General features: G+C 46.9%; 1 protein-coding gene and 1 long non-coding RNA gene across 4 annotated transcripts; one reads left to right on the forward strand and one right to left on the reverse strand.

Moving 5' to 3' along the window:
• Positions 1 to 144: 144 nt before the first annotated feature.
• On the forward strand, positions 145 to 9,088 carry LOC121933264. The gene is made up of 3 exons (XR_006104497.1): positions 145 to 205; positions 1,488 to 1,604; positions 8,916 to 9,088. It is a non-coding gene; the product is annotated as an uncharacterized LOC121933264 (long non-coding RNA).
• TMEM127 (transmembrane protein 127) lies at positions 2,095 to 13,645 on the reverse strand. Of its 3 annotated transcripts, none has more exons than XM_042472736.1 (4): positions 13,509 to 13,645; positions 9,930 to 10,311; positions 6,717 to 6,881; positions 2,095 to 6,000 (listed from the first exon to the last, which is right to left on the reverse strand). In XM_042472736.1, the coding sequence occupies exons 2-4, from the start codon at positions 10,171 to 10,173 to the stop codon at positions 5,693 to 5,695; spliced, it is 717 nt and encodes a 238-aa protein (XP_042328670.1). In that variant the 5' UTR covers positions 10,174 to 10,311; positions 13,509 to 13,645; the 3' UTR covers positions 2,095 to 5,692. The 3 variants fall into 3 exon arrangements, with proteins under 3 accessions (XP_042328670.1, XP_042328672.1, XP_042328671.1); XM_042472738.1 differs by lacking the exon at positions 13,509 to 13,645 and adding an exon at positions 12,720 to 13,035; XM_042472737.1 differs by lacking the exon at positions 13,509 to 13,645 and adding an exon at positions 10,518 to 10,582.
• Positions 13,646 to 13,914: the final 269 nt, after the last annotated feature.

Raw genomic sequence — 13,914 nt, forward strand, 5'->3', positions numbered from 1 at the left:
CGGCTTCTGGTTGGACGAAGGAAGCGTCCGTCTTCCATCCCTCGTTCTGCAGCCACTAGGTTAGTTTGGCTCCTTGGCTTTCCTTCAGCCGCCGCCTCCGTCGTCGCCGCCTCGCGCGCTCTCCACCTAGCTTGAGCCTCGCCTTGTGACCCATTCAAGGGCGCCTTGGAGACAGCAAGGACCCCGGCCGGGGCTGCCCAGAGAGGTGCCTGAGAGAAAATAGGCTAATGGGTTCCATGGAATTCTGGGATCTGTAGTTCTGGGAGAGATTAAGGCTGCCTCTCCCTGCACTGCAGAATGGATGCAGCCTTGACACTGCTTTGCCTGCCATGGCTCAGTGGCTGTGAAATTGCTGGGAACTGTAGTTTTGTGGGATATTTATGGGCTGCAGAATAGAGGCAGTTTGACACCATTTTAACTGCCATGGCTCCATCTTATGGAATTCTGGGATTTGTAGTTCTGTGAGAGATTTTAAGCTGTATCTATACTGCAGGATGAAGGCAATTTGACCCCATTTTATCTGCCACGGCTCTATTTTATGGAATTCTGGGACCTGTAGTTCTGGGAGAGATGTAGGCAGCATCTGCACTGCAGAATTAATGCAGCTTCACGCTGCTTTAACCGCAGTAGCTCCACACTATGAAATTCTGGGATCTGTAGTTTAGTGAGACGTTTGGCCTTCTGTCAGATCAGAAATCAAACTACAAATCCCAGGATCCCATAGGATGGAGCCGTGGCAGTTAAAGCGGTGTCAAACTATATTAATTCTGCAGTGCGGATACCAGGCATCCCCTATTCCTTTCTTCTGTCCTCCTCTCATTACCACACATTACCAGTGACACAACTTGGCTTTAAATGACCAAATCTGCCTTTGAGAAAGCAATCTAAAAATATGGGGGGAGGGGTGTTGTTATTGCAAAAGGTGGCAATGGCCATTGTAAATGTACAGAGATTTAACAACCCATTGGAGTAGTAACTCACACTTTCCCATCCCACAGCAAGTGCCCTTTTCTGTTATAGGATCAGAGCAGCCGCTTGTACGCCGACAAAAAAGATTGGCATCAATTTGCACAAAACTGAATATGCTGGTTTTTGTGGGTTTTTCGGGCCAAATGTGGCCATGTTCTAGAAGCGTTTATTCCTGATGTTTCACCAATATCTCTGAATTCTCTGCAGATGCCAACCACAGATGCTGGCAAAATGTCAGGAAGAAACTCTTCTAGAACATGGCCACATTTGGCCCGAAAACCCCACAAAGAACTATGGGTGCCGGCCATGAAATCCTTCGACTTCACACCAAATGACAAAATTTGACAAACAATATCCTAGAAGACAGAACCATTAATAGATCTTAGCTATTTCTACTTCTACAATCTTACAAACATATAATATTGGGGGGGGGGGGATGCTAATAATAATGGCAATACGACTACTAAAAGCCATTTCATTCTCTCTTTTAAACCTGGATCTTCTATGATGGTCATAAGGCTCTGAAGTGACTTTTTCAGCTTTATTTGCCCAGTGCTATTACAGCATCTCAGCGAAGAAGAACGGACACGTTTCCAAACCCAGAGGGAAAGGCTTCAAAGACGACACATCTAACAGTAAGTGGTAGTTTTTATTAAATGTGAAGTTATCTCAAAGTAACATCTCTCTTCCATCAGGCTCTCCAAAACGGCACCTTCATGGAGGTGTAACAACATATATAAGCGTATTCAAGTGTGATCGGTTGGTTAAGAAATAATCACTTCTTTAAGAAACCACTCGGAGTGGCTACCACCCTTAAAAACAGTGAGCAAATTGTAGCTGTGTAACAGGTTTGGGGACCTTGCCTTTTCGTACCTTCCATGTACATAAATCTTTATAAATAAGCCAGTGATAAGAACTGCAAGGGCCTGCCATCCTCTTCCTCCCGCGCCACCCTCAGATCTAGCAAACTGGGTAACGTGTTTTTGAGAACAAAGGAGTCAGTGTTTGATCCGAAACGAAATACTTCATCCAAGAAGCTGTGCTGCTGACTAAGGCAGGACAACCAAAATAACTCCAGCCAATAAAATACAATTGTTTCCAGTATACAACCGCTTTCTTTCCCCCCCCCCCCAAGACCAGCTAAATGTTTAAAAGAGATACTCCGCAAGCTTTGCTGCGTTGCTAGAATATTTCGCTGTTGCTTTTGGAGCTCCAAGAGGACTTCTGCGCCCCATCCTTGCAATCTCAGCTCAAGCTAAGACCTTCCTGCTCTCTTCCCCATTTCAAAATTCAGATTGCAAGATTCAAGGAGGAAAGGTTTTTTTTAACCTTCTTCCTTCTCTCTGTATATTGAAGCCACTATATCAAGACCAGGGAACTTTTGGGCCTTCAGAAGTTGTTGAGCTGCAATACCCTTCACCCCTCAACAGTGGTCAAGCGTGCTGGGACCTGATGGGACGGAGTCCAACAATACAGACACTCTCTTAAGGGTATGTGCATCAGTGCTTTTAGAGGTCATTCAACAGCTTTACAATACTTTCCTTTCCAGAGCGGAATGTCCTCCAACCATGAGACCTTTCCATTCAGATTCAGACAAGCACCGCAAAAGGGAGGGCGAGAGAAAGGCTTCCCCTTGCTGCCCTAGGCTTACCTATCCCCACAAAGGAGATCATAAATCTTTTTTCTTTGTCATGCACCAGCCTCACGAAAAATAGATCGAAGGCAGACTGACAAAAACTGAGGACTAATACATACCCTGCATTGGCATGACTGTTGCTAAAAACCAAAATTAAGAAGCTTTCTATGTACATGCAAGATAGTGGCCTTTGGTTACTGGAAAGGCAAGTTACACACAGGCAAGCAGTAGCTATGTTTGGAATGGTTTTCAAGGGAGGGGGAGTGCACAGTATTGCCCAATGGTGATACTTTGTTTTGCAAGCTCAGGTGGATATATCCAACAGAGACTATTTACATCCTTGTTTTATTTTTCTTTTTGGTAGAAAAAGGAATCCAGGATTTTACAGATGGGTTCATAATCAACAGTGCTTTATGAATTATGTTCAAGGTCTAAAAATGATCACAGTAACCAAGTGCACAGATCACACGGAAACCAGATTTGGCCAAGTCCCCTCTGTGGAAACAAGCTGAGTGCAGTCGCCTCCGTTCCGGAGACGGGTCGAACTCCCTTTGGCACATGGAGGTGCTGCCACCATCGCTCTCCTTCCCAAGGGCCAGAAAAGGAGGAGCACTGCAAGAGCATGACCAACCCACTTCCCCAGAGCTCACATCCATTTCTTTGCGACCCAAAGATTAGAAACAAGGTGGAGATAGTAGAATTATGCACACTATTTACAGCCAAATGCTTTTTCTCGTACACGTTGGCTTGGAGGGGACGGGGAAGAACTGCTTTCACTCCCGCCACACGCAAAAAAGGCTATGGAGTCTGCTTTGTGAACGTTTGGAAAGTCCTCTGTGGGAAAGGATAGCAAGCAGAAGCAAGGAGGAACCAAAAGTAAGGCTACTGAAGTGATGCATTCATCTAACAGACTGGAGTGGGTTAAAGCACTGTTGGATCTGCCGCCAAAGAGAATGCTGCTGTTTTTAAAGTTAGACCAAGTTCTATAGATTTGTCTACTCCCTTTCTGCCTTTCACAGAAAATGCAAACACTTCTCAACAACGCAGCTACAGCCAATGGCCAATTATTCTGACCATGCTCTTAAGAGGAGGCTGTGAAACTTGTGGGTCTTAAGATGTTCACCCTCATGCCCTACTAGCCAATCTTGCCATTCATGAAAAATGATGGGAACTGGCGCTTATGAACACTGAGAGGTCTGAAGGTTTCCCCAGCTCTGGCTTAGAAGAGAAAGGAATCATTCTTCCCCCTAAGATACCGTACCTATAGCCTGGGAACCTTGGCAGATGACACTGCACTGCACATGATTTCCTCAGCATGAGCTGCGACAAGAAAGGGAAAGATAAAAGTTGGTATATTTCAGATATCAATTTGAAAGACAAAGGTAACCTCAGGATATAGCTTCAGAATACTAGACTAGCAAGCATCCTTCACAATGTGGAGTGGATACAGAGCACTCTGAGCTGCTTTGCCAGAAGAATCTCTGCAGTAAACACTGGCCCGATTGATACATAAAGGTAATCCAGGTTGTGGTCTGCTGAACTCTTTTTGTTTTATTCAAACCAACCCCTGCAAGCAAACTGTCACTGTCATTACTGGCTTACAAACTCTGACCGCTTTAAACCATGGCTTGGTGTCACGTGTCTGCTGAGAAATGCAGTCCATCCCTAGCTTGTTTCTCCCACTGCTCTCCCTGAAATAGGAGCTGAGAGGCAAAGCAGGGGAGATACAGACCTAAAATGGAGAATGTTTGGTCATCTGTAGGACAATTTATGGCTGAAGAATAAATCATAACTAAGAAAAACTTGATGTGAGAATGCGGCCTCTGGCATAAGTCAGAAAATATTGTTTTGAGGCTTGAAAGAGGCTCGGAACAAAAAGTAGGTGGCGGGGAAAAGATGAAAACAGCTAAAAATAATTAAATTCAGGCCTGGAACCAGGTATTTGCATATTTTCTTAACATCAGTGATAGCTGAATAAACTTTTGTACTTTGAGAGCTGGGCTGCCTATGTATACATGTGGATGAATGTTTATGCACACACCTCAGTACCAATTGGAATGACAGCCCTTACGAAGGCCCTGGTCTCTTAAGCTAAAAGACAGTCTAACCTATTGAAGAGAAATTCAGTAGTGGCAACACCCTTGAGCTGGTTCTGCCAAGTTTTTTGTTCCCCCTCTGCCCCGTAAATGGTTAGAGGGGAAGCAGGGGGTGAGAACAGCAAATAAAGTGCAAAATGCTTCTTTAAGTAGCATGAGGCAGAATGTGGGTGCGGATGAAGCAATGGTGGCAGCAAGCTTATTGTGCCTTTCAGGTAACACATGAATCAAATGAAATGTGATGCCCTCTTGCCACCCCACCCCACAAACCAGTGCATAGAGAAGGAGCCCCAATTTCAGACGTGCTAAACATAGAGCCCCACCAGGTGTGAGTCACATTCCCCCAAAAGAAGATAGGCCTCTGTGCTGGCGGAGGACAGGTGAGGGGAAGGATGAGCAGTGCAGGACTGTCAAACTCGCTATTTCTGAGTGTGTACACCGGTGTGAAAGATCTTATCGCCATTCCCAAAACAAACAAAAACGCTGGTGCCCCAACCTGCTCCTGCTGTCAAGGTGCAGACATGCCATCCCTTGCACCTATGAGACGAGACGCTCCTCCACCTACTGAAATGCCTCTGCCTTTCATCTCCGCACAGGAGCACATCCAAGGGAGAACAAGTGCCCGGACGATCCTCAAGTCTGCAGAGTCACAGAAAAGTGGGCTCACATCGTTCAATTATTTCAAAGTTCATCACAAGAAGGATTGGAGGAAGAAAAGCTCACCCAACTGACTGTGTCTTAATGCACAGAGTGGCTTTGGAGGTCGGTGCCTGAGCAAAGCTCTGTGTGGGTGACGCTTTCGAGTGAGTTCTCTCCCTGGCAAGGAAGTTGTAGAAGTGAGTGGACCACCTGGGGGTGAAGGGGAAAGCACCAGTGAGTGGCTCCAGGACAAGGGAACATCTTCCCAAGCAATTGTGTACAGTTCGGCTCCAGGGTCAGGCTGGGGGAGAAAAAAGCCGTCCTCCCCTGGCCCGGTCTCCCAGTGGATGCGTTAGGGTGTGTATGCCGGAGGTGGCTGGAACTGGTTGATCACTTCGTACTCTGCCGGGTAAGGTTCGTTCTCCTCCATCTCTGAGAGGAGCTCCAAGGCCTGCTCCTCTTCTTCAGTGGGGTAGTGGCGCAACAGGTTGGCAGCCGTGGCAAGGATTGAGGCCCCACCTGCGCCGGCCACCAGGTAAAAGCTGACGGCAAACGTAACGTACACTTGGGAGCCGTGGTACTTTTTGTGCTGCTGCTGCTGTGCCAGGATCAGCTCCGAGGCCCAGTAACAGAACCCAATCACCGTGGCACACTGCAACACTGAAAGTGGAAGCAAAAAAGAGGGAGGGGTGTTCCAAATTAGGAGGAGGAACAGATGCAGTACCAAGATACCGCATGCTGTTGCTCTTTCAAGTGGCCCTGGCAGAACAACACTTTGCCTCTTCAACGTTCTTTTGGTTTGTCAAATGTGAGTATATGATGGGTAGAAGACAGGAATTGTCTCCTGGATTGGAAATGCTTTTGCAGTATAATTGAGACTGAGCTGCATGCTCCCCACAGAACATATTTGGCATCAATAACTCTCTCATGCTGAAGTTTTTCTGCAGCTGAAAAATGGGAATCAACCAGCAATCAGACAGTTAACTGGAGCAGGTTACAGAGACTATACTACACCCGTTGAAATAGTACCACTGGCTGCCAGCTCTTTTCCAAGCACAATTCTTAGCTTATCAGGAGAGGCCCTTCTCTCAGTCCCACCACCATTGAAACCACAGTTGCTGGGGGGGGGTAAGAGAGGGCCTTCTCAGTGGCTTCCCCCAGACAATAGGAAAGTAGCAACCAAGGATACCACGTCAAAGGACCGCCTAGCAACCCCATGGGCTTAGTGAAGCAGAACTAGCATATGGCTGGCCCAGGAACCAGATGTCCGACCCACACAGGGAGTTTGTGAACCATGCCTTGGAACAGGACTGCAAATATAAATGACATGGGCCCCACCCAACAGCCCTCATGGAAGATCAACCCAGTTTGAGTACCTGTGAGGATGTGAGCAAATGCGTAGCGCCGTGTGATCTTCAGTGCAGGATGCTTGGGTCCGAATACATCCAAGAGGAAGGCAGAAAGGCTGCAGATGATTCCCAAGAAGCAGAAGGCAGCAATAACCCGGAGCAACAACACTGTCTGGGGGTTCATGCAGTAGTCTAGGGGGGGCAGACAGAACCAAACGTTAGCTTCCATAAACTTCACTATTGCACATAAACTCCTAGATCTTTGCCAGAATTCCCACAGCTTGTCACAGATGCTGGCGAAACGTCAGGAAGAAACTCTTCTAGAACATGGCCACACAGCCCAAAAAACCCACAAAAAACTATGGATGCCGGCCATGAAAGCCTTCGACTTCACAGCTTGTCACATTATCTGATATTCTCTGCTAAGCATCTGCAGAGGCTGGTTGAAAGCAGATGTGATCTGCATGATCAAGATGGTGACTGTCATTAGCATGCAAAAAAATTAATCATTTCCACCATTTCAATGCTCCATTAAAAGTCTTTATAGTACTACTGGCAGCAAGTTCTCTGCACCCTGGAGATCAAGCGGCTTAACATCTTTGACATAAAATGCAGCAGTGTGAAATATGCCAGCCTAATCTGGATGGTTTTATTGCCTAAAAATAGGTGGCCAGCTTCTTCCTTCTTGCAAAAGAAAGGAAACAGTTTTTTCACATACACAGCAAAGGTAAAGGTTTTACCTTTTACAAGTAAATGTTTGATCAAATGTCTGCTCGGGCAGCTTTTAACTTGAAGAAAAGGCCTAAGAGTGACTTGCTCATCTATGCTCTGCTACTTTTGGCTTTGTTTCAACCAATATTATCTGACACTTCCTGTGTTTAAAACCACTCTTTATGCCACTTACTGATCTACTGGCTGTGAAGAATTGAATTGTGCAGCAGTGAACATCTAGGAAGAGGATGCTGTTGTTTCCAAAACAGAGGTGGGCAACTGCAGAAGAGGAAGGGGCTAATATTCACCCATGGAATACTGTTGCAAAAGTGGTTCATAGGCTGTACTTTCCCCACTCTGTTCTAGAGGGATTCATGAAATACAAAACAACCCTCCAAGCCAGACTCTACAACCATGAGATTTGCTTTTGCATTCGAATCAGACCTATATAGTTAAGTATATTCCAGAGTTGCCTGATGGAAACCTGCACAAGGCTGGAGGTTTCTGGCTATGGTTACACAAAGAAGAAATCACGTGCCCACGGGAAGTTGCTACCGAAGGGCACTCCATTTTGCCAGGGGCAGGTTCTCCTGGTTCGTGGCTCTAATTATAGCTTGCCATAACAGTCTCCTGCAGCCTGCTTTTAATGTCTTTCAGCAGGATGTCTGACTCAGCCTCAGGATTTTTCCAGCTTCCCTTGTGGTTCAAAACTTCCTTCTCCTCTGTTTCGGCAAGGCTGATCGGTTGGCTATTTTGCCCATTCTCACATAAACAAGGGGCCGTTTCAGTTCACAGCCTCTTCAAATGGGTTTGTTTTTGCCAAAGATCTTTCGAGCTACATAGGTGTTCCACCCAAACCTGTCTTGTTGTTTTTACCATGGCAACAAACTGCACCACATATTGGGCAAGACAAAAAGCACAAACCAAGTGCAGTGTGTGGCCCATCAGGAAGCCGACAGCCATTGCAAAAAGGCAGCAACTGTAATGGAGAACCAGACCACTTCATGGCATACGTGTGGCAGGGCTCAAAATACATTGGGAAGGGTTTCCCTTGGCTGCATGTAACTGAAAATGGCATGGCTTGACCGACAACGATGAACCTGGCAGAATACCAAGCCCTCAATGCAGGGCTGGGGGCACAAGTATCTTGGCTGCAAAAGCTTACTGTAGCCACAATGAGTTGAGCAACAGACATACTCTCTTAATGGCATTTCAAAAGGGTTGTGTTGCTTTGGGATACAAGTCTAAAGACCCCGGGCTCAGAAACTCAATCTACGGTTCTTTAGGTACTGGTTGCATTAAACATACCGCTAAAAACATACACTTTACACTTCTCCATCCCACCATATGTAGTTGATTTTCTCTTGTTTCCATAATATCCCAGAGGGTATTCAAGAGCAGCACATTGGATTAGTTTTAAAGTCAAACTGAAGCAAGAATTTCATGATTTTAGAACTCAAAAATGGTGGGGGGAAATAAATGTTTATATCTTCCCATTTCTTATTTCGTCTACAGATCTAAGGCTGGAAACAGACGGGTGGGAAATGAGAAAATGGATTCCAAGGTTTTTAGCAAGGACCAAGCAGAGACCATTTCAAGATGCAGCTCTTCTCAGTTTGACGCTGTTCTATCATGTTCTACATCTGTTTCACCAATACAACAGCCAGCATTTACTGCCTATTCAATACAATATAATATCCTTAATTTCAGGTTGTTTCATGTGTAATAAGCACAGCACAGTCACATAATCTAATACCAAAGCAATATTTGCCTGGAGCCTGATGTACCAAGGACTCTGCCAAGTTGCCAGAGCCAGGGACACCAGAATGACTCAGCCGCCTCTGAATATGACATTAACTTCCTCTTGCTCCCATTCAGAGAATTATCACCTGGAGTTACATGGCACCGCGGCTGGACTTTGTGCAACAGATAGGAAAGGTAAGCAAGCCAGCTTCCTGACATCAGAGCCTTATTGTCTGAATTTGGGAGTGGAAAAGACAAAAAGAGGAAAAGAAGGGGGAAAAGCAGGTGCAACTGAGAGTAAAGCTTGTTATACATATCCAGAGAGCCAGCCTGGTGTAACTGAGGCCTGTTACAGACTGCCAAAATAAAGCTGCTTGGGGTCTCTTTGGAGGTATGCTGTTTAAATGATGCATGGGTCCTAAGAGTCCAGAGGTTGCGCCAAAGCCACACTCCATTCTTAAGCACTGGAGTACAGCTTTGGTACAGCTTCCGGATTCTTAGGATGCATGCATCATTTAAACAGCATACCTCCAAAGAGACCCAAAGCAGCTTTATTTTGGCAGTCTGTAACAGGCCTGAGTGATGGGGTTATGACTGGAGACCAGAGTTTGACTCTCTGCTCAGCCATGGAAACCCACAGGGTGACACACTCTCAGCCTCAGAGGAAAGCAAAGGCTTTCCCCTCTCAACAGACCTTGCCAAGAAAACCCTGTGAAATACCTTAGGACTGCCATGTATCAGAAACAACTTGGAGGCACACAACAGCAATCCACACTCCACTCTCACCTTTCAGTAATTCAGGGTCAACATATCCAAGCACATCAGCAACACCCAGCTCTTGGCGAGTACAAGTGCCCCCATGTATCCGTAGCCAGGCAGGCTCCGCCAGTGCAGTACAAAGGGCAGTTATCGAGAGGGCACCGGGCAAGGCAGAAGCCAGGCTCCTTTCCGGCTGCTTTGGCAAGGCACTCCCATCCTGGCCTCTCCGCCTGCGCCCACTGGGCAGCACCGAGCCACTTGGGGTGTACATGTGGAAGCTCTTTCCAGGATCAGGCCAGATAATCCAAAGGAACACAACTGCGTCTGGAGGCACTCAGGATCTTCGTGAGGCTATGTGTCTCCAGTATTGCCAATGCTGTTGGGCCCAGGTCAAGAGAAAGCTGAAGGCCTGTGGACAGAACAGACTGTTAAATGGAGAATCTGAAAGAAAGAAAAAACAGTGGAGGAATCAAGTGACCAGCAGATGAAAAGTTATAACTAACTTATTGTCTGTAGTAAGAAAGAACTAGGAGTAAGTGTAGTGTCGTGGTTTGAGTGTTGGACTATGACTCTGGAGGCCAGAGTTTGAATCTCTGCTCAGCCATGGAAACCCACCTTGTGGCCTTGACCAAGTCACACTTTCTCAGCCTCAGAAGGCAGCAATGGTGGCAACCCCTCTGAACAAATGTTGTCAGGAAAGTCCTAGGATAGGATCACCATAAGTGGGTGTCAACCTGAAGGTACAGAACAACAACAAAGAACTGCCTTCAGGTGACCAAGTAAGGAAGTTCAATATATATGTACAGTGGTACCCCGGGATACGAAATCACCGCCTTACGAAATTTCTGGGTTACGAAAAAAATCCATTAGAAAAAACTGTTTCGGGTTACGAAAATTTTTTTTGGTGCTTTTCGGCGCTTTTTCACACGGAATCGCGGCTTCCAGCGCTAGCGCCTATGGCAATTTCGGCTTGCGAAAGATTTCGGGTTACGAAGGGCTCCGCGGAACGGATTACTTTCGTAACCCGGGGTACCACTGTATATGTATATGTATATGTATATGTATACGCGCGCACCACAAAAATCTGTGATGAACAGGCTAACAAATACATTGTGGACACCGGGAAGTTTAAACACTCATTAACCTTAGGTAAGCTACCTTCTTTCAAGATCAGAGGAAGACAATGGCAAATTCCCCCTGAACAAAGCTTGCGAAGAAAACCCCATGATAGGTTTGCCAGGTGTCTGTCCTAAATCAGAAATCCTGTGAAGGTCCACACCAACAACTGTTTTCCTTTAGGTAAAAGGCTGACTGAATTGTTCATTAATTGCCATTCATCATTTCATGGCCCACTGAAATGTTTAACTGGGTATCAGTGTCACTGGATGCCATTCAGCATTGGAACTAGTGAGATGATGAGGGATTATATGCTCCCGCTCTGCAAAAGGCATCCTTCTCCATCTTAACCTTCAGTTTCTTCTTAAGGAAAGGAATCTGTGCCTTTAGCGTGTATTTAAATCCCTCTGAACTGTTTCTAACAAAGCCATTCAATATGATGAGAGCCCAGTGTAGGGCCTGAGGATAATAGGAGCTCTCCAGTATCTTTGACCACTGATCTACATCAACAGTGTGTAGATCTCCACTGGCTGGAAAGCTAAGGGCTCCCTCACTTGTACTTTTCTTACATGGCACCTTCGCCAGTCTTCACTCTAACTTGTCCTTTCATGTAAAGAAACCTTGGCATGACTGCATTGCTTTGTTGGTTCACTTATTCCAAGCTCATCGTATGCATCACATCAAGAGCACTCAGTCTGGATGAGGACAAAGACAGCCATCTTCCTGAAGAATGCCAACATGCAACTTTGAATAAGGGACACAAGGCACTCCTTGCCCTCACTGCCCTTAAACTGAAACCCATTTATCCCAGACTCCTTTTCCTTTTAGACACAAGGAGATACTCCTGTAAGTGTACTGGAGACACTAGCGCACTGGAAGCCACTCGGTGTATGTCAAAACAAAGGATACAGTGGAGCTTTCATATCAGTGGGCTGGCGACCCATGGATTTGGCTGCCCACAGATCGATCGCCACAGGCCATATTATTCAATGCTGGCTCCTACACACAGACACATCCCCACACAATAATATCAGGCGTGATGATCCACATTTTTTACCATCTGAAACTGAACCTCTGGGGATGGGGGATATTGACCTGAGCAAAACTGAACACCTAAATATAGTCAAGCTCAAGTACATGGTTACTGCAATTTTAAATCACATAACGGTGATTGGGGAAGGAAGGAGAATAAGCCTTCCTTTTCCTTTCTCTTCGATTGTATACCTTGTGTCCATATCTAGACTGTAAGCACCTTGGAGCAGGGACCCACTGTCTGGTTCCTTGTAAAGCGTCATGTACATCTAGGGCAATAATGGCACACACAGAAAGCGTTGTGTTGCTGTTATGTTCATTGGGTGTGCAAGGGAAATCTCCACTGTGGCCCTCTCTATAAACACTAATCCTGTTTGCCTTAAACAAAGAGTCGTGTGGCACCTGAGAAACAAACAGGTCTATTGTGGCAAAAGCTAAAGTCTGGCGGAGGAGACTCCGCTCCTCTTGGTATCAATGACAGCAGCAATGCCACATCTATGCACCCAACTGCAGAGGTTCACAAAGAACAACAGAACTGACACACAACAGAAAATGGTTACAAAGAGATGGAAGAGGGAGAGACTGTATCGGGTTGACCATTTAAAGGAGAGAATGGAGAGGGAGAAAATAAGATCACCAAGGTTATGACAAAGAGGGCATGGGACATACCTGCCTTGAAAGGCCATCCCTTGGTAGTCAAGGTGTGTCTCTGCGAAGGGAATGCCAGGGATCTCCAGATAAAGAAGCCCACATGAAGCCTTACTTTGCTCCTCCAGACGTTTTGGGCTTTGGCTCCCAGAATGCCTGACTGTTGCCCAAAATGGCTGGGGCTTCTGGGAGCTGAAGTCCAAAACACCTGGAGACTCAACCTTAGGGACTCACTGCTTTGGAGCGCCACAAGGACAGCTTCCAAGACGATGGCAGCTGACTCAGAAAGAAGGCTGTTTCCTGTTTTGATGCCCAGAAGATCCAGGTTGAACCAAGAAATACCAGCCGCCTGTCAGAGAGTCAACAACTCCGGTTACAGTCAGCCTCATGCTTTCCTAAAGAGAGGCTTCCAGGGTCCAAAACACATGGCAGAAATGATCCAGTTTGGGACCGCTTTCACTGCAAGGGCGCAAGGCTCGGGAATTCTCCAACTGTAGTTTTGGGAGGCATTGAGCCTCCTCTGTCAGAGAGAGCTCTGGCGCCACAATGAACTACAACTCCCAGGATTCCCTAGCACTGAGCCAGAGAGGGAAATAATATCCGGTTAAGAGGCAGCAGCAAGGGACTCGCTCTGGGGAAAGGCAGCTTCAGCTCCGAGGAGGTCCAGGCTCCCTCCGGAGCATCATCTCCAGGCAAGGCGAGGGCTAAGGAAGCCCAGAGACATTGTCAAGGGATGGCCCGGGTTAAGAGCCTGGTTCCAAGGGCCATTGGAGAAGGAGAGTCCCTGCCTGGGACCCAGAGCTGCCTTACCTGTCCGGGCGGCGGCGTCCCTCCACGAACGGAGGCACAAAGGGGGACGCAGAGGCCCCGCTTCCCGCTCCCTTCGCTCCGCTCCGCCGCCGCCTCAGGGCTCTCTCAGGGGCCGCCTTCGCCGACGACGACCCCGGCCCTGCTCCTGCTGCCGCTGCCGCCGCCGCCGCTCAGCACTTCCGTTTCCGCCTTCCTCCGCTCGAGGGAGGCTGGAAAGTACGCGTGACGTCAGCGTGACGTAGGCGACCGGCGTCATGCTCCCAGGCGCTCTCGCGAGACTTCAGAACAAAAAAAAAACACGGTGCTCACTTTAGTGACGTTTCGGTGACAGTTTACCTCAGGATGTTTGTCTTATGAGCCCCGTTCGATGTATAAGTAGATAAATAAATAAATACATAAATATCAG

This window comes from Sceloporus undulatus, chromosome 6 (genome assembly GCF_019175285.1).
Source record: "Sceloporus undulatus isolate JIND9_A2432 ecotype Alabama chromosome 6, SceUnd_v1.1, whole genome shotgun sequence".
NCBI lineage: Eukaryota > Metazoa > Chordata > Lepidosauria > Squamata > Phrynosomatidae > Sceloporus > Sceloporus undulatus.

Bases quoted from the DNA above. Each gene is read 5' to 3' on its own strand.
- TMEM127 (XM_042472736.1), bottom strand. From the start codon at position 10,173: ATGTACACCCCAAGTGGCTCGGTGCTGCCCAGTGGGCGCAGGCGGAGA. The intron at 6,882-9,929 runs GTGAGAGTGGAG...TGCCCCCCCTAG, and splicing joins TGACCCTGAATTACTGAAAG to ACTACTGCATGAACCCCCAG. The intron at 6,001-6,716 runs GTACTCAAACTG...TTCCACTTTCAG, and splicing joins ATTTGCTCACATCCTCACAG to TGTTGCAGTGTGCCACGGTG.